Source organism: Zophobas morio, unplaced genomic scaffold, assembly GCF_036711695.1.
Source record: "Zophobas morio isolate AGI-343-1 ecotype UQ-CSIRO unplaced genomic scaffold, CSIRO_AGI_Zmor_V1 ptg000011l, whole genome shotgun sequence".
NCBI classification, from domain to species: domain Eukaryota; kingdom Metazoa; phylum Arthropoda; class Insecta; order Coleoptera; family Tenebrionidae; genus Zophobas; species Zophobas morio.
The window spans coordinates 9,877,489-9,904,340 of NW_026972116.1; the positions used below are offsets into that span (position 1 = coordinate 9,877,489).

At 35.9% G+C, this 26,852-nt stretch overlaps 1 protein-coding gene across 3 annotated transcripts in view; it reads right to left on the bottom strand.

Annotated features, from left to right (window-relative positions):
• Positions 1-26,852, bottom strand: part of LOC135126892 (ecdysone-induced protein 74EF) — a 380,527-nt gene that overhangs the window by 11,036 nt on the left and 342,639 nt on the right. For all 3 annotated transcript variants that reach the window (XM_064053102.1, XM_064053101.1, XM_064053103.1), the window contains 2 exons: positions 18,466-18,597; positions 12,626-12,850 (listed from right to left, as the gene is read on the bottom strand). In XM_064053102.1, coding sequence (XP_063909172.1) covers positions 12,626-12,850; positions 18,466-18,597 — 357 coding nt within the window. The remainder of the gene's footprint in view (positions 1-12,625; positions 12,851-18,465; positions 18,598-26,852) is intronic.

Below are 26,852 nucleotides of genomic sequence, written 5' to 3' on the forward strand. Positions count from 1 at the left end.
TGTTCCATTAGCGCTTTGGTCGAGGTGTGCCCATCTATTTACGATTGATACTAAAACATACTTTCGTAATTAAGATTGTGTCGCCATAAACAGGCGGGTAATGAGGATGTTAGATACGGAAATTAATTACGCCAATGCAAAATAAATTGTCTACGACTTCGAAAATTACGGAGCGACTGTATCTTCTTAACGTTACAAACAGCTTTTATGGCTTACTCCCCACACAAATATCCTGCTAATCTCAGGTTTATTACGATATTATATTACTTATTTACTCCTCAGTGTCAACGCAGACTGGCAAAGCCATCTTCACCTGCAATTTACGTCCGTAACGGACTACATATTTTAGGTATAAGTGGCCTTGAAAAATTGTTACAACGAGAGATTTTGCGTCGTTTATAAAAAAAATAAACTTTGCTTCCGATCGATTATAATCTGAAGTGCGATGCCGTCATCGGGGATGATTACATTTTTAAGTAGTCAGTAAGATCTATTACTTGCGCAAATATTTAAATAAAACGAGAAAAAACTGCAAATGGGTGTATAATCAGAATAATCCCCAGAAAGTGAAAACTTGACATTAGTACATAGCCAAAAAAAAACATATTTCCTAATACTTCCGAGATTAAGCGATTTAATATAAAACTGTAATCTGGGTTTGTTAAAAATGAGGAAAAAATAACAAAAACTGATAATGACCAGCATTTACGTATCTCCAAGTTGGAGAAAATATTTTTTTATGATAACACTATCCCATAATTCAATAATCAAAAATTAAGTGACACCACATTAAAAATGGCAACTTTTATTTTCTTTTTGGATGAGATTAATTTTATTTATGACACGCATTCGATAAAAATATCAAAAAAATAAAAATATATTGTTTATCTACCTTTATTTACATCCTGCAGTAAAATTCCAGCAGTCACAATCCGTCAGTTAATATTATTTCAGAAAACCTATCATTGGCTTTATTACGGATTTCCTTCCAGACTTACATTACGTGATAAAAATAGCTAAAACCTTTCCTGTGACGCCACTGCTCTGCCGTTTGAAAGGAAACGAGTTGGTATTGGCCATATGGCAAAGTCGCCAACCAATCAAATCCTAACCAAGTTGCAAGAGCTTGCAATTCAATAAATTTAGAAGTGGAGCGGGCCAACCAGTCTCAGCCGAACAAAAATGCATCCCAAAGAGAAAAAAAATGCAACGTACGTGCAGGGGCGGAGTGGCCCCAAAGTGGGCGAGGGATCGGTCGAAAGTTAAACACGTTAACAATTTAAAGATGGGAGAGATCGATTCGCTGAGAAATAAAACAGTCAGTTAATATCTACTTCGGTCGATCATTGTCGCAGACATCGAGCAATAACAACAGTTCTATTGGTCTGAATGCGATGACAAGGTTTTATGCGGTTCTTAGCAACAAAAATTTCGTATCAGCGAAAATTGGCAGTTGATGATAGTAATAATAATTTATTTCCTAGAAACGCTATAGCTGTAGCCATTGATTAAATACATATAGATAGACCCATGCTATTGTTTGGAGCGAACAGGCCAACGGCCGGCGAACAAGAGATGGCGCACCAACGGTCGGCCGTCAAACGCCGGCGAAAAGCTTGGACACCAATAACGCGCATAGGTAACACAAATCACACTAATAATATATTTAATAAATCTACCACTCGATAGAGGGCGACGAAAAAGTGTGTAAAAATCTCATAGTTAGCATTTAAATAATTTGCAACGTTGCCAGATGAGCCTAACACAAATTTGCCGTTATTTCTAGCCAAGTAGGATTTATTTCGTTTAAAAGTTTCTGATAAAGAAATGGGATTATTATAATGAATAAAAATAAATAAAACAAACAAATTATTAAGTACTTGTTATTTTAAATACTTGTTAGTGCTAACATTATTATAAATACGGTCCGGTAACTCAAATTTTATAGAAAGAGTGAGATGTTTCAGGACGAGGCGACCGTAGGGAGCCGAGTTTTTAATTTCGAAACGAGTTCTGCGAAAAGAGTTATCGGAGGTATGTCGTTATGGATTTTATTTCATACTGTCAACATATTTTTTTTGTTCGATAAAATAATTACTATTTTGGAAAAAGTTCAAATCAAGTCACTTTTTCTGACATCGTTAGCAACCGCTGTTTGGCTAATGTTTTAATTTGTTTATTCGTGCAAATCAGCATCAAATGTTTAAACTAAAATTTATTAGTCTAGAGACGGACAGATATATACTAGAGACAAAACATATCCATTCATATATGTCTTAAAAAACGGGTAACATATGCCGCATAAACTAAAAAATAAGACATTTTCTTTCACATTTTATATTGTAAATGCAATTAAGTATATCGATAACTCGCTACTGAAAATTTATTGAAATATAATTTCTGCAAAAAAAAGATTGTTGTGGTTTTATGGTTTATTGACATAGTTTACTTATTTAAAATGAATATTTTTCATACATAGCACAAGTTCTTGATATTATTTATTTTAATTTCAAATAATAATTGTGTTTCCTTTAATTTTAACCAAGAAAATTTTTCGGTTATTATCCAACATACTTTTGTACATTAAGAAACTCCATTCCACGTCGCGGGACGTTACAGAACAATATTTAAGTAAATAAGCTTCTCCAAAAAGAAGTCGTTTTTATGTGTTTTAAAACTCACTCTTTTATCTCCGGACTTTCGGCTTTTTAGTGTTTCACTTCGACACAAGAATATAAACAGTGGAAAAATGGAACAGTTTTAAAAACTATTCATCTATTTGTTCTGTCTTGCAGCGAGAAAGGAATATAGCATATTGTACCCACATTTCATAGTAAAAATATGGATCCGGTTTAAAATTTTACCTACCTACTTAATTACGTTAACAAACTAAAATTTTCATTGAAGAGACAGGCTGTTCTAGGAAACTTTATTACAAATCTCTTCATTTACGAGCTGCTGAAGGACCGCCGGTCTCATTGATAATTCTTACCTACTTCAGTTCTTACCTGGCTTGTACTTAAGAATGAAGCGAAAAATGTTCCAACAATAAAAACCAAAATGTACAGACTGGAAATATATTAAATGGGGTAGTACCTACATACAAACGTATGCGTAATAGTTCGTTAGACATTAGGTATTTATCAAAATTAACCAAATCTCTTAGTTTACGCACTATTGGACGAGCACTCCTTAAAACGGTCAGAATACTTAATCGCATTATTCCATTCACACCTACCTTAAACTTTGCCAGATGAACCTAACACAAATTTGCGGATATTTCTCGTCAACCTGGTAATATTTGATTTTGAAGTTTCTAGAAGTATCTCAATGGGAATATTATAATGGACAAATAAAACAAACAAATTATTGTTATTATTATTTGTTGTTTTAATCCATTAGACGCTTATAGGCTATCGCATACTTTTCTTGAAAAATCGGTAATAAATTCAGTGAAGCATCTTTGCCCCTTAATTCCTATGGGTAAATTGGGATTTTGAATAGAGATCGCAGAAACATTTTTTATGGTTTTATGGTTTATTTACATAATTTACTTATTTACAATGAATGTTTTTAATATATAATACAAGTTCTTGATATTATTTATTTTTATTACAATTAATAATCTTGTGTTATTTTTCATTTTCAACAAGAAAATTTTGTCGCTTATTATCTAACATATTTTTATACAATGAGAAACACCATATGTTTCACATCACAGGACGTTGCAGGAAAATACTTAAGTAAATAAGCTTTTGTTATTTCACTTCGACGCAAGAACCGTTTCAAAGAAAACAAACAGTGAAAAAGCGGAACAGATTCACAAAGTTTTCTGTTCTTTTTTTCTTCGGTTTTGCAGTGGGTGGGAAATATGGTGTATTGTACATTTTACAATAAAAATATCGATTTCAGGCAAATTTCCGCACCACCAATGAGGTATTGCCACGGCGCGTTTTTTTTTTTTGTTTTAGCAGTGCTATCCCCAATAGGCCTAATGCACTACTTGCCGATATTGATTCAGATAATTATCCGCTGAATTAAGACATGATACTGGAAAACTGACACAAATAAACCACTCAATTTACAAAAACTGCAGCTTAAAATATCCTGATTTTTTTACATTTAAACTCAATTCATTGTGTCAGATTTGGATAAATGACGGTCAGTGTAAAGAGCATAAAGTATTTATATTAAATCATCTAATTATATGCAAATTATTTAAAAAAGGAAAATGGCATCAAAATAAAAAAAAAAATTGTCGAGTATCCAAATTTGGTGTTTTTGATTCAAAGAAGCTGGTTTGAATTGAGTTTAAATGTAAAAAAATCAGGATATTTTAAGCTGCAGTTTTTGTAAATTGAGTGGTTTATTTGTGTCAGTTTTCCAGTATCATGTCTTAATTCAGCGGATAATTATCTGAATCAATATCGGCAAGTAGTGCATTAGGCCTATTGGGGATAGCACTGCTAAAACAAAAAAAAAACGCGCCGTGGCAATACCTCATTGGTGGTGCGGAAATTTGCCTGAAATCGATATTTTTATTGTAAAATGTACAATACACCATATTTCCCACCCACTGCAAAACCGAAGAAAAAAAGAACAGAAAACTTTGTGAATCTGTTCCGCTTTTTCACTGTTTGTTTTCTTTGAAACGGTTCTTGCGTCGAAGTGAAATAACAAAAGCTTATTTACTTAAGTATTTTCCTGCAACGTCCTGTGATGTGAAACATATGGTGTTTCTCATTGTATAAAAATATGTTAGATAATAAGCGACAAAATTTTCTTGTTGAAAATGAAAAATAACACAAGATTATTAATTGTAATAAAAATAAATAATATCAAGAACTTGTATTATATATTAAAAACATTCATTGTAAATAAGTAAATTATGTAAATAAACCATAAAACCATAAAAAATGTTTCTGCGATCTCTATTCAAAATCCCAATTTACCCATAGGAATTAAGGGGCAAAGATGCTTCACTGAATTTATTACCGATTTTTCAAGAAAAGTATGCGATAGCCTATAAGCGTCTAATGGATTAAAACAACAAATAATAATAACAATAATTTGTTTGTTTTATTTGTCCATTATAATATTCCCATTGAGATACTTCTAGAAACTTCAAAATCAAATATTACCAGGTTGACGAGAAATATCCGCAAATTTGTGTTAGGTTCATCTGGCAAAGTTTAAGGTAGGTGTGAATGGAATAATGCGATTAAGTATTCTGACCGTTTTAAGGAGTGCTCGTCCAATAGTGCGTAAACTAAGAGATTTGGTTAATTTTGATAAATACCTAATGTCTAACGAACTATTACGCATACGTTTGTATGTAGGTACTACCCCATTTAATATATTTCCAGTCTGTACATTTTGGTTTTTATTGTTGGAACATTTTTCGCTTCATTCTTAAGTACAAGCCAGGTAAGAACTGAAGTAGGTAAGAATTATCAATGAGACAGGCGGTCCTTCAGCAGCTCGTAAATGAAGAGATTTGTAATAAAGTTTCTTAGAACAGCCTGTCTCTTCAATGAAAATTTTAGTTTGTTAACGTAATTAAGTAGGTAGGTAAAATTTTAAACCGGATCCATATTTTTACTATGAAATGTGGGTACAATATGCTATATTCCTTTCTCGCTGCAAGACAGAACAAATAGATGAATAGTTTTTAAAACTGTTCCATTTTTCCACTGTTTATATTCTTGTGTCGAAGTGAAACACTAAAAAGCCGAAAGTCCGGAGATAAAAGAGTGAGTTTTAAAACACATAAAAACGACTTCTTTTTGGAGAAGCTTATTTACTTAAATATTGTTCTGTAACGTCCCGCGACGTGGAATGGAGTTTCTTAATGTACAAAAGTATGTTGGATAATAACCGAAAAATTTTCTTGGTTAAAATTAAAGGAAACACAATTATTATTTGAAATTAAAATAAATAATATCAAGAACGTGTGCTATGTATGAAAAATATTCATTTTAAATAAGTAAACTATGTCAATAAACCATAAAACCACAACAATCTTTTTTTTGCAGAAATTATATTTCAATAAATTTTCAGTAGCGAGTTATCGATATACTTAATTGCATTTACAATATAAAATGTGAAAGAAAATGTCTTATTTTTTAGTTTATGCGGCATATGTTACCCGTTTTTTAAGACATATATGAATGGATATGTTTTGTCTTTAGTATATATCTGTCCGTCTCTAGACTAATAAATTTTAGTTTAAACATTTGATGCTGATTTGCACGAATAAACAAATTAAAACATTAGCCAAACAGCGGTTGCTAACGATGTCAGAAAAAGTGACTTGATTTGAACTTTTTCCAAAATAGTAATTATTTTATCGAACAAAAAAAATATGTTGACAGTATGAAATAAAATCCATAACGACATACCTCCGATAACTCTTTTCGCAGAACTCGTTTCGAAATTAAAAACTCGGCTCCCTACGGTCGCCTCGTCCTGAAACATCTCACTCTTTCTATAAAATTTGAGTTACCGGACCGTATTTATAATAATGTTAGCACTAACAAGTATTTAAAATAACAAGTACTTAATAATTTGTTTGTTTTATTTATTTTTATTCATTATAATAATCCCATTTCTTTATCAGAAACTTTTAAACGAAATAAATCCTACTTGGCTAGAAATAACGGCAAATTTGTGTTAGGCTCATCTGGCAACGTTGCAAATTATTTAAATGCTAACTATGAGATTTTTACACATTTTTTCGTCGCCCTCTATCGAGTGGTAGATTTATTAAATATATTATTAGTGTGATTTGTGTTACCTATGCGCGTGATTGGTGTCCAAGCTTTTCGCCGGCGTTTGACGGCCGACCGTTGGTGCGCCATCTCTTGTTCGCCGGCCGTTGGCCTGTTCGCTCCAAACAATAGCATGGGTCTATCTATATGTATTTAATCAATGCTGTAGCTAACATTAAACTCAAACTACTTCTAAGTTTGACTGTTGTCTTATTGTATTAGAATACATTTTATGTCTTTAACACCTCTGGTGGACACAGTCTATTCGTAAGTCGAATTTTGTTAATTGTCAACTTACGTCACATTGAAAGGGAGGAGCTGCGTGTTTATTTGGCGTAACGTGGATTACCTATAAGTGAGAATTTTGCGTGACCTTGGCCCCAACCCAAGCCAAAACCGTCTGGATTAGTTGTGCAAATATGTAAATCATTCAGAACAGCCAATGTAACAGTAAACTAGTGGCCTAGAGTGGAACGAACTAGACGCAGACCGTGTCTAGCATGGCTAGATGCATCATCACGCCTCAACTAGGATAGGTCAGTGCTGGCTATAACAATTTCCAATGAGAATTGACGCCGGTTTCCAGTTTTTTCTTTCAGCAACCGTCAAAACAAGCTCCTCCAGTCTAATATCATTCGAAAAAGTCGTCTCAACTTTGACGCGTCTTTTTTGGTGTCGTTTCACCTCCACCTGTTCTCCCTTTTTTCGAATCTGGGAAATCTCCTTTCGCGTCAGTTGTGCTCTCGATTTTATCGTCAGATGTTGATAGAAAGGAAAGTGATAAGGTAGAGCAGTCGCGTGTCGGAAATGGCCGCTGAACAAGCGTCTAGTTCGCGAAACGTCCGCCTATGAAGTCCTCGGTCACTAGTTCATCGACTTCAGCTTGCGACTTTCCGCAAGCTGAAGGTCATCCGCTATGCAGTTGCGCGACTAACTCTCGCTACTCGTCGCTACTTGAGGCGCTTCCGTTTCACTTCTTTCTTCTTCTTGACCATCCTGTTTTGGTTTCTACGAGTGAAATCGTCGCAGGCAGTTCGCAATGACTTTGTTGCTTTTTTCGTCCACAACGTTGAAAGCTAACATTCACCTACTAGAAGCATTCCAGAAATGCAATAAAACGAACGAATGCGTTTCTGTGTTCCGACGCAAATTATGCCATTAGCTCTTGATAGCTGTCAATCCAACGATTCGGAAAATAAAAAGAACTACACGCCACAATGCTCTAATCAAAAGTGCATATGACTGTCTGCCTATCAATTTCACCACGCACGATCTTAATTACAATAATTAGGAATGTAGCGCGCGCCATGTATGTTTTGCTTTGGATCAAGTTTCATGGTCTGAATATGAACCGAATGCACGTTTTTTTAACTAAACATTGCAAAGGTCCGAAAATGGTCCGAAAGGTTTAAATTTGCGTCCACTTTGTTCAATTTTTGCAATTTACTGTTACTAAGGGTAGACAGACAAATCTCATTAAAACGGAAACGTTTTAATTTTTCTTGACGCATTATATAATTCGATTCATCTGAAAGCTTGAAGTATTTAATACTATTATGAAGAAAATATACCACACAATACACATCACTTTACTTACTTGCAAAAAATTCTAAATCCATCTTTACCAAGAATTAGCATTTATTTTTTCACTTACATTTCTGTATCAACTTTTGATTGATATATTGATTCTCTCCACCTGCTATCTAAATCGCATATTAAAGTTCCGTCATTTCACTACCGAAAATATAACACTTTTGCGGTTGAGGGGGCGAATACAAATATATTATAATTCTCTCCACATGCTAAAAAACAATTCATCATTGGAAGAAAAAATACATATACTCGTGTTTTCAATCAAAGCAAAAAAGTTAAAATACATTTTTTGCTTATAAGTACAATACGAAAGAAACTCTGTCCTTTGCGAGATCTACAGTAATTTTATTACTTGTATTACTTTAGATACCATGTTAATCAGCTAACTTGTAACTGGGTACATAACCTGTTACACAACTATATAGTTATAATAATAATAATGATGACGATAAAAAGCCTACAAAATTTGTTTATCAATCTCTTTCAAAAATTAATGATACATAAATTTCACTTCAATATGTAGAATGACGCTTCTTTTGTGTTTGACAATTCAGCCTTATTTTTAATTTTACGCATCATATATAAAGCAATGTATTTTATTGATTTCCACCAAATTGAACAACATTCACCTTGAGAATAGTGTTAGACTGGATATTCCAAAGTTAACACGGTCATCTCCAAAAAAAAAAAAAATATGACGCCATCCAAAAAATTTATTAAATAAATCTTTATTGAAAAATATGTTTTGAAATATCGTAGTGTAAATTGTACAGGTTTTAAATTAAATCGTCACCTTTGGAATTTCTACTGACAGCCACAAAACATCAAAATTGATTGAAATCCTTGAACAAGAAGCAACGATTAGCCATCCGCCTTACAATTTATCGATTACCACACAGTGTGAAAGTAGAACAAAGTACCCTCACAAACCTTCCTGAGGTACCTGTACATATTTTTCTCGAAAAAAATCCGTGACATTAACGTCACAATAGCGAGATTTTTTTCTTATTTGGGAAAATATTTACACACGTAATCTCCCAATCTGTCAAGCAACGTTTGCTGAACTCGCACGAATATATATTTACCTTTTACATTATGAAAATTTTTCCTGACCTGCATAACTTATTAAAATTCAAAATGGTTTTTTTGCCATTCAGTTATAAGGGTCCGCATATGTATGTTCATTATCCGTTTGCAGTAGATTTTAATTGCAGATTGACCTGATTTTCATACAACAATAGTGAATAATGCATTCGACTGGCTTCTAATGTTAAAATAAGTGACGATTTGGAGATGTGGCGAAGGCATAATTTGAATCGAGGTGACCGAGATCAGTTTTGACAATATTTTAATAATAAGTAAAGAGCATCTTGTCGGGGGTTATCTCGAAGTGAATTGCAATAATAATTCATTACTTTAAATAGCATCCTGTCAATGCCATAATATGGCGCTATTTCCGTCATCCTCTATTTATTGTACCCAAATAAAATTAAGTACACAGAGATATGTCCACGTTAATGCGATAATGCAAGATAAATAAAAAATATAGCGTTTTGTGAAAATAAGATTTAATAAAGCGAGCACTGGGGAAAGGTCACGACTAACAAGTGCTTTTTGGTGATGACCCCCTATTAAATTACATTCGAATTGGCAGGACTTTTACGTCATATGTCCTAACACCGCCACTGGCGACTGTCCAAGACTCAGTATAAAAATTATTGGTCAATAACTCGGAATATTTAATTATAAATAGCCGATTAGTGTGAAAAACACGACGTCTGTTCCATTCATTATTGTGAAGAAAATAAAAAATATAATTTAGATGGGACCGGTTGACCGGCGGCCAAAAAACTTCCAGGAATTTCGAAAATACGAGAAAATTAATTATGTATAGACGTGTTAAATTTTGAGTACACACTTGGTAACCACTGAGGCAAGGACCAATTATTATTGTAATTTAATTCCGTCTGCCAGGATGCATCAAATAAACATGTAAATAGCAATGCAATAAATTTGACTGTCACGATGTTTTTTAAGGTAGCCTAGGTCAATCCTAGGGGCCCGCGTCAGCTCTATTTAGAGAAAAGTAAAAGTGGGCGCACTGTCTGGGAGCAAAGATTGGTGGCTACGCATTTTTGGGAAAACATCAAGATTACTTATTCAAGGCGACTAAGAAGATTTGCTTTGTGCCTTCGTCACCGATTAAATATTCACGAACGTTCCTCCGGGTTCCGGAAAGCTGTCTTTGTTATTGATTAATAACCCGGAATGAGAGGATACTAGAGGTGTTTTCCCCGAAGTAAAAAATGTGTAATGTCAGAAGGTCACATTCTATCGATTCTATGGTCTCGTACAACGACATTGGCGCATGGAAACTGAAAGTGGCAAAACAAACAGCTTCTATTTTAGTGGATCCTCATGACATTGTGCGAGGTCATGGTTTACGTAACTTAATAATAAAAAGCTACAAATACTGTGATATTTTTTATCAGTCGCACTGTTAGGTGCGATTATGACCCCAATGTCAACCAGATTAGAATAAAAAATCGTCTGATTTTTTTTTATCTCACACCAAAAATAAGCCCCAAATGCACTTTATCAGTGCGATGCTCCAAAAGCCAGTCAAGGTCGCTCCAGCGGAATATTTGCAGTACACACGGAACCAAAATTATAACAGGGTCTACACACGTGATAAAAGATGGCCAAAGATCACTCTGGGTTCTCCACCCTTCCCCTTGAGATAACAGTTGCTAAAATAAAAAAAATCGCGTCATTTTGTATAATTGGTGCGCTAATTGAGGCGATATGTAAATTTTGGACGGGCAATTAGCGAGGTTTTTATTTCGCCTGTTGTTGTTTCCTGGATTTGGAAATCTGACAGTTATCTTGCCTGAAATACCAGCTTGATAAATCGTCGCAATTAAACGAGAATTACAAGACAGGTAGGTGGAGTAATTCTGCAAAGTGGTCATTTCCTTCTACATAAACCCGACAAAACGAATTATAAGCAGTTTAGACAGAAGATGAAATTATTTAAAAATAAGATTAGTTTAAGTACACTGCGGTATTTTGCACACGGCGCATTTTTCTGCCCGAATAATTATACAACACGAAAAATCGCAGATCTGCTTCACTTACGATTTCTTATCTCCCGGTTTTTAACACTAACACGCCGTTCTTCCGGGTGAAGATCGACGTAATTACTCTATTTGCGATAAATTGTCGCTACAATAAAAAATCCTTATCAATCCAGGAAACCACGAGAATGTTGTTTGTTGAAGAGCACGCAAGAGCCAAAGCTTGCGCTGTAAAAAAAGATTGTTTTTATTTTTCTGACCTGCCCTAAATTGTAAATTGTTAGGACTGCCAACTTCGAACTGTGGGAGGAGACAGTCTGGAATATTTTTAACTTTTAGGTGCCTAGATTTAAAAATAAATAAAAAATCAACACCGCAAGAAAGAAAAACATCTTGTGCAAAACACAGGTTGCCAAATCTCAAGAGCTGACTTTTACAGAAACCCTAAAACATCCACCTGCACATATCACGCAAAAACCATTTTTTTTACTGGCTCTTTTCAAATCAATTATTTTGTTTTTTTGTTATGATTACGAACTGGTAGTCTTTCACAAATATGTATTGAAATTTGATGATTGGCAACAACAAATCAGAAATTTGATAAACATGTAGGTAAACACCACACACAAATTTTTAATTTCCAATTATTTCCAATTTTTTAGTGATTTCACAAAAGCAAACAATCAGAGATCAGTTTACTTGATGTAAGTATATTATTTTTTGGGGATGATCTATATGCAAATAGAATTGTTGTTTATTTGTCTTAAGAATTTGTTATATTTGTGTAATTTATTAGAGGTCCATATTTTTTTCTGTAGTACAAAAATAACTTTTTTATTTTTTTTTACAAACTTATTCTCCATTCTAGGCCCAAAAAGCAACCCAAAAAAAAATAAACCAATTCATATCATGTGGTGACTTGTTTTCGCAGAACACTATAAAATCATTTTCCTGAGCACCTCTTAGTTTGAAATAGGTTTTTTATCGTCACTTTTATTGTGGAATCATATCTCTCCCGTTAATATTAGACCGTGGAAGTTTCCCTAGCTACATGTAGCTCGTCTAATAAACCGTTGGATATATTCTAACATTTCAAAAAATTTAGCGCCATGCTCATAGAACTCCCAACGCCTTTTTTATCTGATCTCCACCAATACGTAAACCCGAACAAATCTGCCTACTTACTTGATGTAAGGGGCTGGTAAAACTGCTGCGACATGTGACTCGGTGCCCTCTGTCCATGATGGGCGGGTGACGACCACGACAGGGGGTGTCTTGAGAATAAGTTGCCTACGGGGGAGTGTATTGAGGGTTGTAATCTGGCCTTTAATTCGTCAGTCGATGTGTGTCCACTCGATGAGCTATCTACGTCCGAAACACCAGAATCTGCTGGACTCGGTGGTAAAGAACCTGAAAATTTCGGGACGAACGATTTGAAAAACGTATTTAGATTCTACTGAAGCGTGAAGGTGAGTAATTTTCGACTATCACGGTTAGCAGGAAATTGAGTGCGAGGAATTTGTAGCGTCTTTTTGTTATCAGGGTTCGTGGTATATGATAGGAATCGCATGCTATTAATCTGCTTACTTTTAGATAAAGGCAGGTATATGCAGGCAGACGGAAGCACGAGTTTGTTCATCGATCGTGTTGATGATACGCGACGTGAAATAAGATAGGAGGAAGAGGAATTGAGAGGCAAGGGAGAGATTGCAGGGATGATAATGACGTGTGTTCAAATGAAAATTATTCATTGACTGTAGAAATTAATTTATCGGGGTTTGTTTATTAGTCCTTTACATTGTATTTTCTAGGCGTATGACTGGGTTTTGCATGTTGTGAATAAATGTTACTTGCTGAGATGAATTAATCTGAGCTCTATAAGACAACAGTAACTATACATTTTTCTGGATATGTGTCTTATTTTTCTTTTCATTTTTTCTGACTACTAGTTTCAAGAAAACCAACACCACCACCAACACCACCACCGTGACCACCACCAACAGCAAGTACGACATTCTATTTGAAGCATTTAATAACCAACCTGAAATTACGGCGTTTCAATAATCTGCAAGAATATCAAACTTCGCATAAAAAGTACTACACTGATGGTGATGACATCGCTTTTAATGTTACATATTTCATTTAGATTTAATTTTGAAAAACTGTACGCTGGAAAACTTGAAATAATTGTCTAATTCATTGGACAATAAATTAACATCACATGGGCAATAGAAAATGTATCGACTTTATCATTTTTATTTACAGACGACCTTTATACCTTAAATACTTCCCAATTTATACCTAGAAACTATTGTTACTATTATTACGGTCAGTCATTTTTATGGATCATGATTATCATTGAATTTATCAAAGTTGAAACTAACGTAATTTGTCTCGGAGAAAGTAGATGGACAAACATGTAGACAAAGAGGACAGTGAGAAGAAATGAGAATCAAAAAGGAAAAAGGAGAAAGATCTTGGGTTCATGTTGAGATAAATATGCCCGGAAATTAGTGCATTGTTTTTATTGATCAATTTATTGTTGACAGGGATCTTGTTATTTTCAATGCAAGCTGGAATTCCGCCTTACCTAAATAATTAAATTAATCCAAAAAAAGCTCTTACAAAAAGTAGAAAACCTTAAATTCAACTGCAACTCGACCTTATCGCTTCCTTGATATTGTTCCGCCATCCGTGATAAGGATGTCTATGTGTATGTAGCCCAAGGATACAAAGGACACACTCGATAATAGAGCCGAACCCGTTGAAAAACCCCCAGAAAATCGTTATAATCGCAATAGTGAAAAGGGCAATACGTGTCCGACTCCAAAATAAATCAAAACATTCCTGGTGGTGAATGCTTATGCAAATTGCGGACAATCGGAGTGACACCGTCCGATTAAAAGAAGTGACCATCAGAATGAAACCCCAAGTTCTCACGTAGTATCCTTTGAAAAACAGCAAATCGCAATCAAAGTATCCAACGGTCATCGTAGGTAACGACATAATCGGGAATCTCACAGCGGGCCAAGCGCAACGACCGAAGGCAAATCCGGCCTAAGAAAGGGTAAGAAACGGATGGGCGATTGTGCTTGGTCCCAACAGTGACCCCGTCTTGTATAATAGATATGATTAATGGGCAGCGAGGTCAGCAGGTCACGCCGGACATTAAGGGATGGACCGGACATCGGTTCGCGGAATTAAAACAGGTTCGCGACGACAAAAGAACGGGTTGCACATGCCAGGGGTGTGTTGTTTATTTACTGCCGGTCGAGGGGTGCAAGGCATGCGTGACTAATGGCCCGAGAGGGAACTATGCGGACGCATTTCTAGCTTCCTCCAAGGATTTGCAAATCTTATCAACAAAAAATACCACTGTTGAATGACGAATTCGAGCAGGATTTCCAAAAAGTAGATCAACTATGAAAAAAAAAAATTAACAAACCAACAATTTTTAACACCAATCAAGTTTTAGTTTCAATCGCTCTAAAACGTTGAAAATACTAAAGTTTTTGTTTTGAAATCATGGTTTTAAAAAAATCTCAAATCATGTTTTACCCTGGCACAGGCCGTATCGTCAAAATATGGGTATGTTCTTTAACTTCTTTACTGAAGGCAGGTATTGCCAGATTACATTTGAATGAAATGTTACAATGTAATTTTATGCGATACTCAGCAAAATATTGTCGATTTCAATCTTTATGTCTTTATCGCCTATACGCTTATACTTCAATTCCAAACTTGTTGACAAGACGATACCGTGAAAATTCGATTACGGGTTACCGAATTACACCATCCAGTCCCAGACATTATGATTCATGTGAAATACAAGTTCACAAGATGTGTGAACTAACTACGCTAAATTTTAATTATTCTTCACGAAGTAAACAAGACATTTTTTATATCCATTGTTGCAACTTCATTTTTCCTAGTAATAAACTGTGAGTTTTGTGAAGATTTCCATAAAAATAGTCTTGCTAATAACTGAATATCAAAACAGAATAGCAAGATTTCACTTTACATGTTACAGAGTACCGCACGGAAACCGAGTTTTTTTGACAGTCCATTAGCCGAGTCAACAATCGTCCCGAGATGAGATGATAAAATTAATTTATATTGATTGATTAGACTGAATACTCTTGTTTCTTTACTATTCCCTTTTTTATACCATAGTAATAAATAAAAAAATTTTACGTTGCCATAAATACTACTACGAGAAGTACAAATTTTATGGTCAGGTACTTTCTAGACTTGACCTTATCAATTGGCTAAAGTTAAAAATAATCGAGTCAGTTATTTCACCCATAATTTTGAAAGTCAAATTAATAATACAAAATTTATCTCAAAATATCCGTAAAACAAGCCATGAATCCTACCACTTCACGAATCACCTAGACTGTCCTAGACTATACAGAAATATCTGTGCTACACGTTCGTAGTCAAAATTGGCTCGCAACTAGGCACGTATGTATAACATTATTTCCACTGGGTTCCAAATTAAGAAAAATAAACATGTAAAAAATGTGGAACAGGTTACATAAAAAAATCATTGTCTGTAATGGTAAAAAAATAGCCCAATAAGGTTACTTCCATTTAAAATAACATCAGGATTTGTTGATGTTTATGAAGAAGTAGATCTCCTGTGGCCATCTGACTGTCATCTATTAACGATCTTATTAGATGCATAATCCCCGAAACTACTAGTCTGATTATTGTGTAGTTTTAGATGTATTTTAATATCATGGACATTATTGTATGTACATATAGAAATATGTACCAACTTTCTGCCAAGTAAACTCTATTTAAAATGTGCTAAATAATATGATGTTGTAGCTGCTATTTATTAATAATACACCCATATTTGTAACCTTATACATGTAAAATTCGAAACTGTACAAAAAATTTTACAATTTAGAACTTATCTTGAAAACTTAGAATCCATTGTTCTAAAATTTTCGCTTTCAAGTTATCAGTTATTCAAAAACGTGATGACGTCATCTCAAGATTTAGTTTATACAGCATAGCATGTTCGTTTACCTGTAGTATAATAATCCACTCCTACTTTTATATGAACATATAAAAAAAAATGAAGCTGAACTTGTGTGATTGTACCTCAGAGCCGATGGAAGTCTAAAGAACCACCCAACAACAACAAATGTCAAAACGGTACAAAAAGTCGGTTAAGTTACACCGTCTATAATTCAAATTGAGTTAATTATTTCAATAAATTTTTTTGTGCCTTTACAATACCCACGTAAAATGTAAAAACGCGCAAAAATCCACTGTCGCGTAGGATATTTTCACTAAGAGAAAGCAATGAAGTAGAAAATGAAAAAAAGAAGTGTTTAGAAAATGAATTATCCTTATGTGTTTTTAACAAAGTGTAGTAAAACCAGTAAGACGTCTTTTTACTGAAATGAAAACTACCCATAATTCATTTAAATAGAACCAGTAATCTATTAAACTAAACAGTAATAAAAAAGCAACAGTTAATAATACGTTCTTCTTTAATAAATAATAAATATATACAAGTAGTTATAACGTTAGTCCAGCTCAATACTAATTAAATACGAAAAAAGAATTAACCGTTTTTTTATATCAGAGCGTTCCGAGATTCTTGTAATTCCAGTTCCGTCATATTAATAGCTATCATCACGACAAATTGTCCTTCTGCAGGCCGGCGTCTTGGGATTTGGCCCAATGTCCCAGGATCTCACGAGGGATTAGAGAAGTCGGCATGTAAATGGTTTATCACATTAGGAAAGGTGTCGGGACACAGGTAAAGAGGCAACAAGATCAGTGCCTTCCAACAATGTAATTACAAAGTCTTTGACAAAAGATACAGCACCTGATAGGAGCGAGGACAAAGAAAATGGACCACTCCAATCAAAACAATGTAAATGACACCGCATGGTCTATGACCCAAGCGAATAAAGTCGCCCAAAAAAAGATAAGGGTAAAAAGCTTAAAGGATCACATAAATACAGAACAAAAGTGCTGAAAAGGATGAAGTGCTCGGTTCAGATAAGAAGTGAAAGATTTGAGGATCCTCCGAGAACGTTAAATAACTGTGGATTTGGACGCAATAAACAAAAATAAAGAGAAGAATAGGGGTGAGCGGAAAAAATCAAATTAGGGAGTAATGGGGAGAAGATATCAGATTACGCTTTAGTTGACCACTTAACTGACCACCTAACGGCATTCGCCTAGCATTTTCCCACAGCCGAGGATTACGTATCGAGTTTAAAGTTTATCTATTTAAGGGTTGAAAAATTGAGTGTAGAACCGGACATCACTTCTGGACTGACCAGTCGGTTATCAAAAGTCCGACAAACGAGTCGGTCAGTGGTCACTAATTCCGCTCAGAACTAGTTTTCCGGTATACGTTTGATGTAATTTTTCCTGATAGGCCTTTGTGGGGCGATTTTTGGAGACGTTCCAGTCAAAGGGGTCGCTCTATTGAAGGGACTTCGATTTTTATTGAATTATTCCATTCGAAAACGCTAACCGACGCGCCACAAAGGGCTGCCAAAGGACAACGACACCAGCAGCCGTTGTGGTTTTTGACGGAGTTTCGTCAAGATCAATATTATCCTTTTCATCGCTCAAAGCAAACACTTTTAAGTAGTGTACCTACTTTTGAAAGTCGAACTGTCACCCTCTGCCATGATTTATTATTCTAACACTTTCACCCTCCCACCCAAAATAGGCCGAATATTCAAATTTCCACCCGGAGAACAGCTGCCGATCGCCATTGTTTGCTCCGGCAAAAATATACCATTGCAAAGTACACACTCACAGATTGCACAGGATTATGCAGTTTTCGTGTTTTCGAAATACGGATTTTAACACGTGCGCAAGGGTTATTCAATATGGCTTCATTCATTTTGGTCAACACATGCATCTGCTCAAGCTGGATACATACAAACAAGAAAAGGGGTGAAATGTCAGAAAACAACTTGCATGACACACGATGGACAAAAAATGAGGTGTTAATGATGCTCGCTAATCACAAACCAACATACCAGTAGTGCCTGTCGTCGTGGGATGATACACCGACTTCCTTCTGCCATAATCACACAAAGAGGGATGATGTTGGAGATCTGTACGTTGTCTTGAAAGAAGCTGGTGTAGGTAGTTGTTCTGTTCTTTGTCGACTGGAACAAAGAATCAATTAGATCGGGATGTCATTTACAGTGATAATTTTTCGTATTGTGTCATGATGAAGAAAAAACACGTAAGTTAGCTAAAAATAAAATAAAGTAGACTGGCGTTGTGCCCAATTTTGTGGCGAAGCTTTGTTTCGTATTTTCAAACTATCAATTAATTATTTCATTGCTTAATGAAAAGTGTTAAAATATGTACGTGCTGTTTAGTACAAATGGAAAGGTTTCCAAATCATTCCCATACTTACGTTATCCGGGTTAATGTCTACATTGTGTTTATGAATGCTACTTAGGCTATCTTTGTTTTAGACAATGTTGATATTACATAACGTAGTCAAATCAGGGTTTTTCGTGCAATAAATTCCAATATTTATGAAATTTCCGGAGATTCAACTCAATTTGATTTTTTTAGGTTTCAAAAATTTGTTGCTTTTAAGTAAAAATGTTATGTTCTACTTTTGTATATTTGCTCCCTCTCAAATCCTCTTTGTGTGACAACGCAAGGAAATGGTGAAGTTTTTTTTAATTTATCAGTGATCAAAATATATACAAAAAGTCTCGATAACCTCAAAACGTGAACATCTAGGTAAAGCGTCGATGTTGGAAATTTTACATCGTTGACGTTTTTTCTTCATGTTTGTGGAATGAAATTTAATAAGTGAAAGAACAAGATTAATAGTTCTCCCTTTAATGGTCCTAGGAATCCATCAGGAGAGTTTCTACTCAAATGTGCTACGAAATTACACTTTGTCTCTTCTGAGACAATTTCAAAACGGATAAAGGCTAATTTAATGCACAAGTAAATATTTTTGCGTTGGTTGTTTACACTATTTAATTTAATACGCCTGCAGTGTTTTTCTCTTAATTATTTATTTACTGTAAATTCAAGTTTCTCTTTCAACTAATTATGCTTAATTCAATATTAATTGAATGTACTTATTAACACCGACACTACAAGCTATGTGGAATGCCGCCTACGAAGTACACACAAGAGTGTAACTTCCTGAAGAGTACCATTAATTCCTGACATGTTAAACCTTCACAAGAGATATTAACCTGTTAATTTCTAAATTGGTGACATTACATCTTTTTTCTAATTTCGATTTTTAGAGTGAAAACGCTTTTATTTCTATAATTAATTTTAAGTGTAAGCAGAAACACTCACTGTCCCACATAACACGAGTTTTTTTTTATTGAGGAAATGCCCATCTTTATAAAAACAATTTTTTCTAACCTGTGAATACAATTAAATTAATAGGATCTACAGCCGCGTTAGAAAACAGAAAGAACGCCCAAGCAATGGGACCGGAAGGGAAAGTTCCCTTGACCCAAATGAGAATCACTTATAGAAGTTAACGGACGATCTCTGTGTTCAATTTCGTCATATTTTCACCGTCTCGCTCAATAATATATCACAAATTATTTCATCGAGGAGCAATAAATTGCCGTACCCTCAAAACGTCTCCAATTACAAAACCGTATTAGTGTGAAGAATGTGGGAAATGCTCATCGCGTCAAAAGCACGATTACGGCAAGTAGAGTCGATCGGGAATCGAGTGCCCTTTGAGAAACCGCCATGTGGTGCTGCCACCATCGCAACTGGGCCAAGTCTATAACGAATGATCAATAGTACTTATACATACAGTATGTACAATTATGTAATCCACGTACATGCGTACCGGTATTTATTTTTCTAGAGTTGCCGGCCTTAACCCAGTTCGCAACTTACTTTAAGCAAGTCGTCGTTACGTAATAGCCGGTTCAGAAATACCAACTTCCTTTAAAAGGACTCGTTTTTTCAGCCTCATTACAAAATTAACAGCCGACCGATCGATACCTTTCGGGCTCCAAAATCTGACATTGAGACAAGACGGAATTTTTGGGAGCTATTATACAATAACAAAACGCCAGCAAACTCGGTCTGACATGTATTTTTACGTAGTGAGAGCGAAATCATCGTACGTGTTCTACATACCTCGTTTCAACACTTTTAACCGGCTGGACGCCACTGCTCCATCTGTCAGATGACGTGACGTAACTGGCGCATCCCGAAAAGCGGGCCTTAATCACGCAATGTGAAAACAACTGATTTCGAATCAGCGCTATTTTGTGTTTTCGGTGACTAACAAAGCGGAAAAGAATAATTATTTCCTTTATTTCATCAACTTCCCCTACACAAAGTTGATATTATCTACCAAAGGTTAACTGCAGGAACTAGAGATAAATTAAATATGAATACAATGCGCTACGTCGCGGCTGCTGCGATACGCCAGTGGCGTCCGCTCGGTCGTAAAAGAACTAGTATCACACTACAACTACTGAAAAAATAAAAATCGACTTATTTTCTACTATACAGAGATATTTTTTTTTACAAATGATAACTTTGTCAACACGCTTAACCCCATCACCTTAAAGAGATGAGTTACGTTGAATGAGGCGATTGCGGTTTTTATAGCCTATGATTTATGTATTTATATACAACGGTTGGACTGCAACTGGATAGAACCACTTAAAAAATATCGATGTCAAATATCTACATCCAGAGCATTCTGTTGTCTAACCCTTCTTTCTACAGTTTATCAGGCTAACTTATTTGCAACTCCACAAAAGAAGAAAAAACGTCTTCTAACGAACTTAACCTCAATTCGATCCATCTATCGCTAGACACCCATATAAGGTAATTTTAGTCTCATGGAAAGTTTAAGTCTTCTAATTCACAGAAAAAAATCAGATTTACAAAGTTCAAACACTCCTGTGGTTTTGGCAGGGATACTGATCATTGCAGGAGATTTTTAAGCTTCAAATAAATGTTTGTACTTGGCACTAGCGCGAAAATATGGCTTTTCGTTGCCTGCACATGTCGAAAATAGTTCGATTTCCGTTTTGTGACGACCGCAGAAATAAATTCATTCATGAAGGAGAGGCGCAGAGTTGCTAACTGGGTCAGAAAAGACTCGCTTTCGGATAAAAAGTAGCCTAGTTGTATTTACGCTTTCCGCGGACAGACCACTTTTATTAAAACTTGCTTTTCAATTTAAATGTAGCGTAACGATAAGGGTAATCTAGTTATAATAGGTGCGATGCTTCTGCAAACAGTTTAAACAAACAGGCAAAAAAGTCTGCCATTGTATAATAATTTGGCAATGACACAAAAATTGTAATAATAGCTTAACAGACGTCAGCAACTTTCACTGTTATCCGCGTAATATCATTAAACAAAACGTAGGTACCCATTATTACAATCAGCGGTACAGTTTTGGGTGGGTTCGGCCGGCGTTTGCCGATTTAAATGACAATGCGTTATGCATATGGAAAGTCGAAAGTCAGCGGCAATCCCATTTGTTGTCGCGATTATCTAACCAAGAAAATCCAGACAGTACGATTTTATTTTATCGCCAAGTCTGCACCTATAAAATTTTCATAAAGCGTTCATTGTTTCCGTTCCGCGGCAGATTTTACGGGTTTCTGCGTATTTTCCAAGAGCATGGGTCGATATGGCTAGACGAGCGCCCTTTCGTGCTGGGTCAACGCCATACAGGTCATATGCATTCGTCCTATTTGCATGTCTGCGATTTCGCTCTTCCAAGAAAGTGGCTAAATTGATACACACGTCAAGTTGTGCTTAGTTTCCATTTCCGCGCGATTAAGCGGATTATCAATCACATGTATCCGACTAAATATCGCCAGGATTTATCGCCTGCAACTTTCTTAGCAATGACATTGAAAGTGGTTTTTTTCGGCACAAGTATCAGTAAATATTTTGCTAAGATCGCAAAACACAAAAAAAATCGTCAATATTTTAAAGTCAGTGGCCAACTTATGTAAACCACGGCTAACGCTAATACTAATTTAAGAAATTATCGCTGATCATGTTTATAATTTGGTCGAATCAAATGTTTTCCAATTTTTTTCCGTCAACCTCTGTCGTAAGATTTGTGTTTGTTTCTCGAAAATCGGCGATAACACGGATCAGATTCGTCCCATTACGTAATTGTTAATAGTTTTTCTTGCAGTATCAGTTATTTGCCGATTTTCGTTTACGATATAGAGTCATTGACTTATTTTTTCATTGCCATTTACGTAAATTCCGCTAATCCGCTATTTTTTTTCGCATGGCATGACCGCAGAGCTGTGCTTGTGTGCGCACGGCTTAAGGAAGATCGCTCCAGACGTCAAAGTCCACCTTTAGCTTCCGCGCATTTACCACGAATAAATAACGCTGTCAAGGTTTTTTTAATAATCGTTAAGCGTTTTCAGGAATGCGTCGTATGAATAAATCTGGCACTAAATGCAAGGAGAATTTCGGCGTCTTTTGCGGCACAACCTACTTAATTAAGTATTGCCAAATAAATAATATCCGAACAATTCTTTCTCAGTTGGCAACTTATCGCGAGTTACTCAATTTTGATCAAGAGCCTCGTAAAATCTGTTTTCCTGTTCCTATTTCGAGCCTCATAAATTGGCACAATTTTTCGGCTATTTTTTATTGCACCGATTTAATAAGCGGCGGAGGAGGCGCGAATTATCGCTGTTGCTCAATTTGGGTCAAACAAGTGGTATATTTTTCGAGAGTGAATTACTGCAATGTAAAAATATCGTTGCACATGCAGAATCTTGTGACTGACCTCATTAATTCTGCATCAACAACTCTCAGCGCCGCTTTATCACTTTGTGGATTTAATTGGGTTTCCAGGGAAGTCTGCGCTTGCCGCCAGATAAGCTCGTAAATACTCTACGACCAGGAAGGTCACTCGCGTTGTGTAATTCCAAAAGGTGAAAATTCGATGGAGCGAACAATAAGAACTTGATTATATAATCCTCCTACGAAACCGTGTGGATCTGGTCGCACTTAAGATGGAATTGGGTCAAAGCATGTGAAATACTTGTGATTTTCTGTTACCTCGCCGACCTCCATTAAGACGTTGCGATGTTGCCAAAACCGCTTCCAGTGAAAGTGACAAGCATCAAGGTTGCATCCATCATGATTTCCGTCTGACGAATACGATCAATTGTTTCATTATATCATTTAGCACCTATTTCCGGTCTTTGTGGGTAACAACAACGCCGGCAAATTGCGAATAATACGCGGAAACTAATTGCTGCCAACTATTTCAGGAAAACTACGCAATCTACGCGTGTTTGTATTTTTAATGTTTCCGTCAAGAGTAAAGCAACAGAATTTTTGGCACCCGATTGACGCTATATACACGGTGAGCCCGAAAATTATGACGTGACAAGATTATCCAAGCGATCGCACACTTACTATCATGCTAATATGGAGGATGTCATGCCAACGGACTACGAGGTATGAATCGCTGTTTACTTCGTTACGGCTTCTAACGAAAAGTATTTATTTCAGCATCAACATCATTAAAATCATACTCAAACATAACCGTCTCATTGAAAAAAATTCGACAGAACACTGCTAAAAATCGAAAAATGAGCTTGCTTTTATTTAAAAAGCACTTTATTATATTACAAAAGTGGCTTCTAAGATCTTTTAAAGGATAATTGATTGGGGCAGTATTTAAGAAAAAGAGTTCCTCGGAGAGGATGAAATGGTCTCAAGAGAGGTTCGTCTTCTGATAACAGTATCGGAGTTTTGGTATCACTTCCTGGGCGCAAGTTCTTTAGCAGTGCGTGCTCATGTACCTATGCAATAAATGTAAAAAAACTCGGTAAGAAACAAATTGGGGCTTTTTGATCGAAGCTGTCAAAATTATTATGAAAAAAAATAATGTAAATGTGAAGGGTATAAAACAACTGCCTAGGGGACTTAATTTTACTCTATCCTTGGCTACAATTTCTTCCGGGAATTATCGATATATTTAATAAAGTTTATATATCTGGAATTAGTTGGAGTTATTTAGAATTCACCGGAATTATTTTTACATTTGTTATGCTTCTTGAAAGAACTCCTACTAAAATTATTCGTCTCTGGGCTTCATTATTTAAAATACTGAGAATTATTTGTGGAATTTGTTATGAAAAAACGAATGTAACTCAAAATTTATAGGAATTCGTTTCTCCAGAGCTACCTACTTATTGCATAACTCTATTAAAATTAAAAAAAAAAATTGATTTTGGTATTTTGTAACAATCAAATATCTGATAATAAATCATTCTTACGAGAACAGCCAGACCTCTACCCTATGGCGACAGCGCATCCATAAACAATTAACTAACGATAATTCACTCTAACAACCGTGACATTGCAAGCATTTTATGCTTCGTGTTTTACACCGTTCAGTTTCACGCAACGAGTTTTGAAAATTTTAAAAATAGCTGAGGACAGGAAGTTGGATTATTTTAGGGTCGCAAAAACTGTAAGTAAACCGCATACCACGCAGACAAACACTACAAATTTTAATCACTCTGTCTACATCTGAACATGTTTAACTAAATATTTCCGTACTTAAATACCTACACAAAAAATTCATTTTCATACTCTGAATAACTTTACTCTAAAAATGAATGGTCCTTCCTTGGACCCACTCATTTTGAATTAATCATAGCCACAGGGGGCACCTGTGTACGTACTGTCGACCGCCACTAGTAGCTATTCTCTAAAAAAAGCTCACACTAATTAAACATAAACTAATAACATCGACAGCCTCCTGGGAGGTACAATATTTTTAGACCAACAAACATTCATGACCGCGTACAGAACTCCAGCAGTTCTCAACCTGCATTTATATGTCTAATCCTAAAAAAACGTAAGGGTATCCTTACTCTGAAATCGACAAAATTGTACCTACACTTGTACTAAACCAAAGAAACGAATTGTTTTTGTGAATGTTTCTTACGTAATCATAAAAATTTTGTTCTATTTTTCACACTTAATAAGTGATACGGCGTGGTTGCCACAAACCTTAATTTACCACCGTTCCTTCCAAACCTTTAAACTAAACGGTACATTTTTTTGGCAATTCCATTGCAAGAACGCCCTTAAGTCACATTTCCGCGAATCCTCGGCACGACTCGCTAATCCTCAGATAAACAAGTCGCATAAAGCGCATGATAAGAACAATTTAGTGTCATCTTCAATACGGAAATGCCAACGGTGTCGAGTAAGCGCACGTCACTCTATTGAAGTAGCGCGAGTGAGACGGAAATAGCCGAGCGTAGGAGCAAAAGTTTCGCGACCACTCTCACTTTCGTATGGACTTGGCGGTGGATTGTGGTGACGTCATCGCCTAGTTAAACGCATTGATCGCGTGTGACGTAACGTCGTCCATCACGTGATGGATTCTGAATTTTCACAGGGATCGCTTCCGGTATTGGCGTTTTCCGCGGCGGGAGCGAACCTCGTCGGCTCGTTCCGGACTGCGTGTGGGCGAAGTCCGGAAGTGACGAACCGGAGCCAACCCTTCGCAGTTCCCGGAATCGGAATACATTATTCATGGGGGAAACCGCAATCAAACGGTAGCATGCATAAGTGAAGCTGGAAATGATTGACAAGTCTGCACTTGCATCTCACTGACAGACGTCAGACTGCTTGATGACATGGCGGAGTGGATTCGCCAAGATGGCCGACGGCACAGGCGTCGAATCAATGGGTGCCTTGGGGCCCGAGCCCCGAGGGAAAGATTCAGTCAAGCCCATACATTCCTTCCCTTTTTTGTTTTGTTTATTAGGTAATTCTTCTTCAGTAAACTTCATTATTTTTGGAACATGGCTTTCAACGTAAAATATACGAACTAAAAAAATCACAACAACCCTATAGCATTTTCAGTGTGGAGTATGATGAAGAGAAATTAATATTCGTGGTTGTTATTTTTCCCTAACAAAGTTTATTTTGATTTACAATAACATGGTTCATAAACGAAAGCTTAGTTGTCGAAAATTATTTAACAGCTATTTGTTTTTCTATAACTTTAAAAACTTTTGTTTGATTTTACGTCCGATTTTCTGTAACATCACTTTTTCGTTAAACATAGTTCGCGCAAACTCTGGGGCGCCTTTTAATGAAAATTTCACGCAGGCCCCAACGAAGTTCTTAAAACTCGGCGCCTATGGCTGACGAGGTGACACGCCGCCAACCCTGTTGGCAAACAACCCGTACATTTACACAGCAAATTCGAACAAATTGGAGGCAAATGAGGGCTCGATCAAATATCGACTGATTGAGTTCCACTGACACCGAATCAATCGCGCAAGTAAGTGAAATTTATTGAAGCAAAGTTTTCTGACCTTCTAGAATGGGCGAAAAGGATAAGGGGCCAACCCTTGGACCATTACCACTT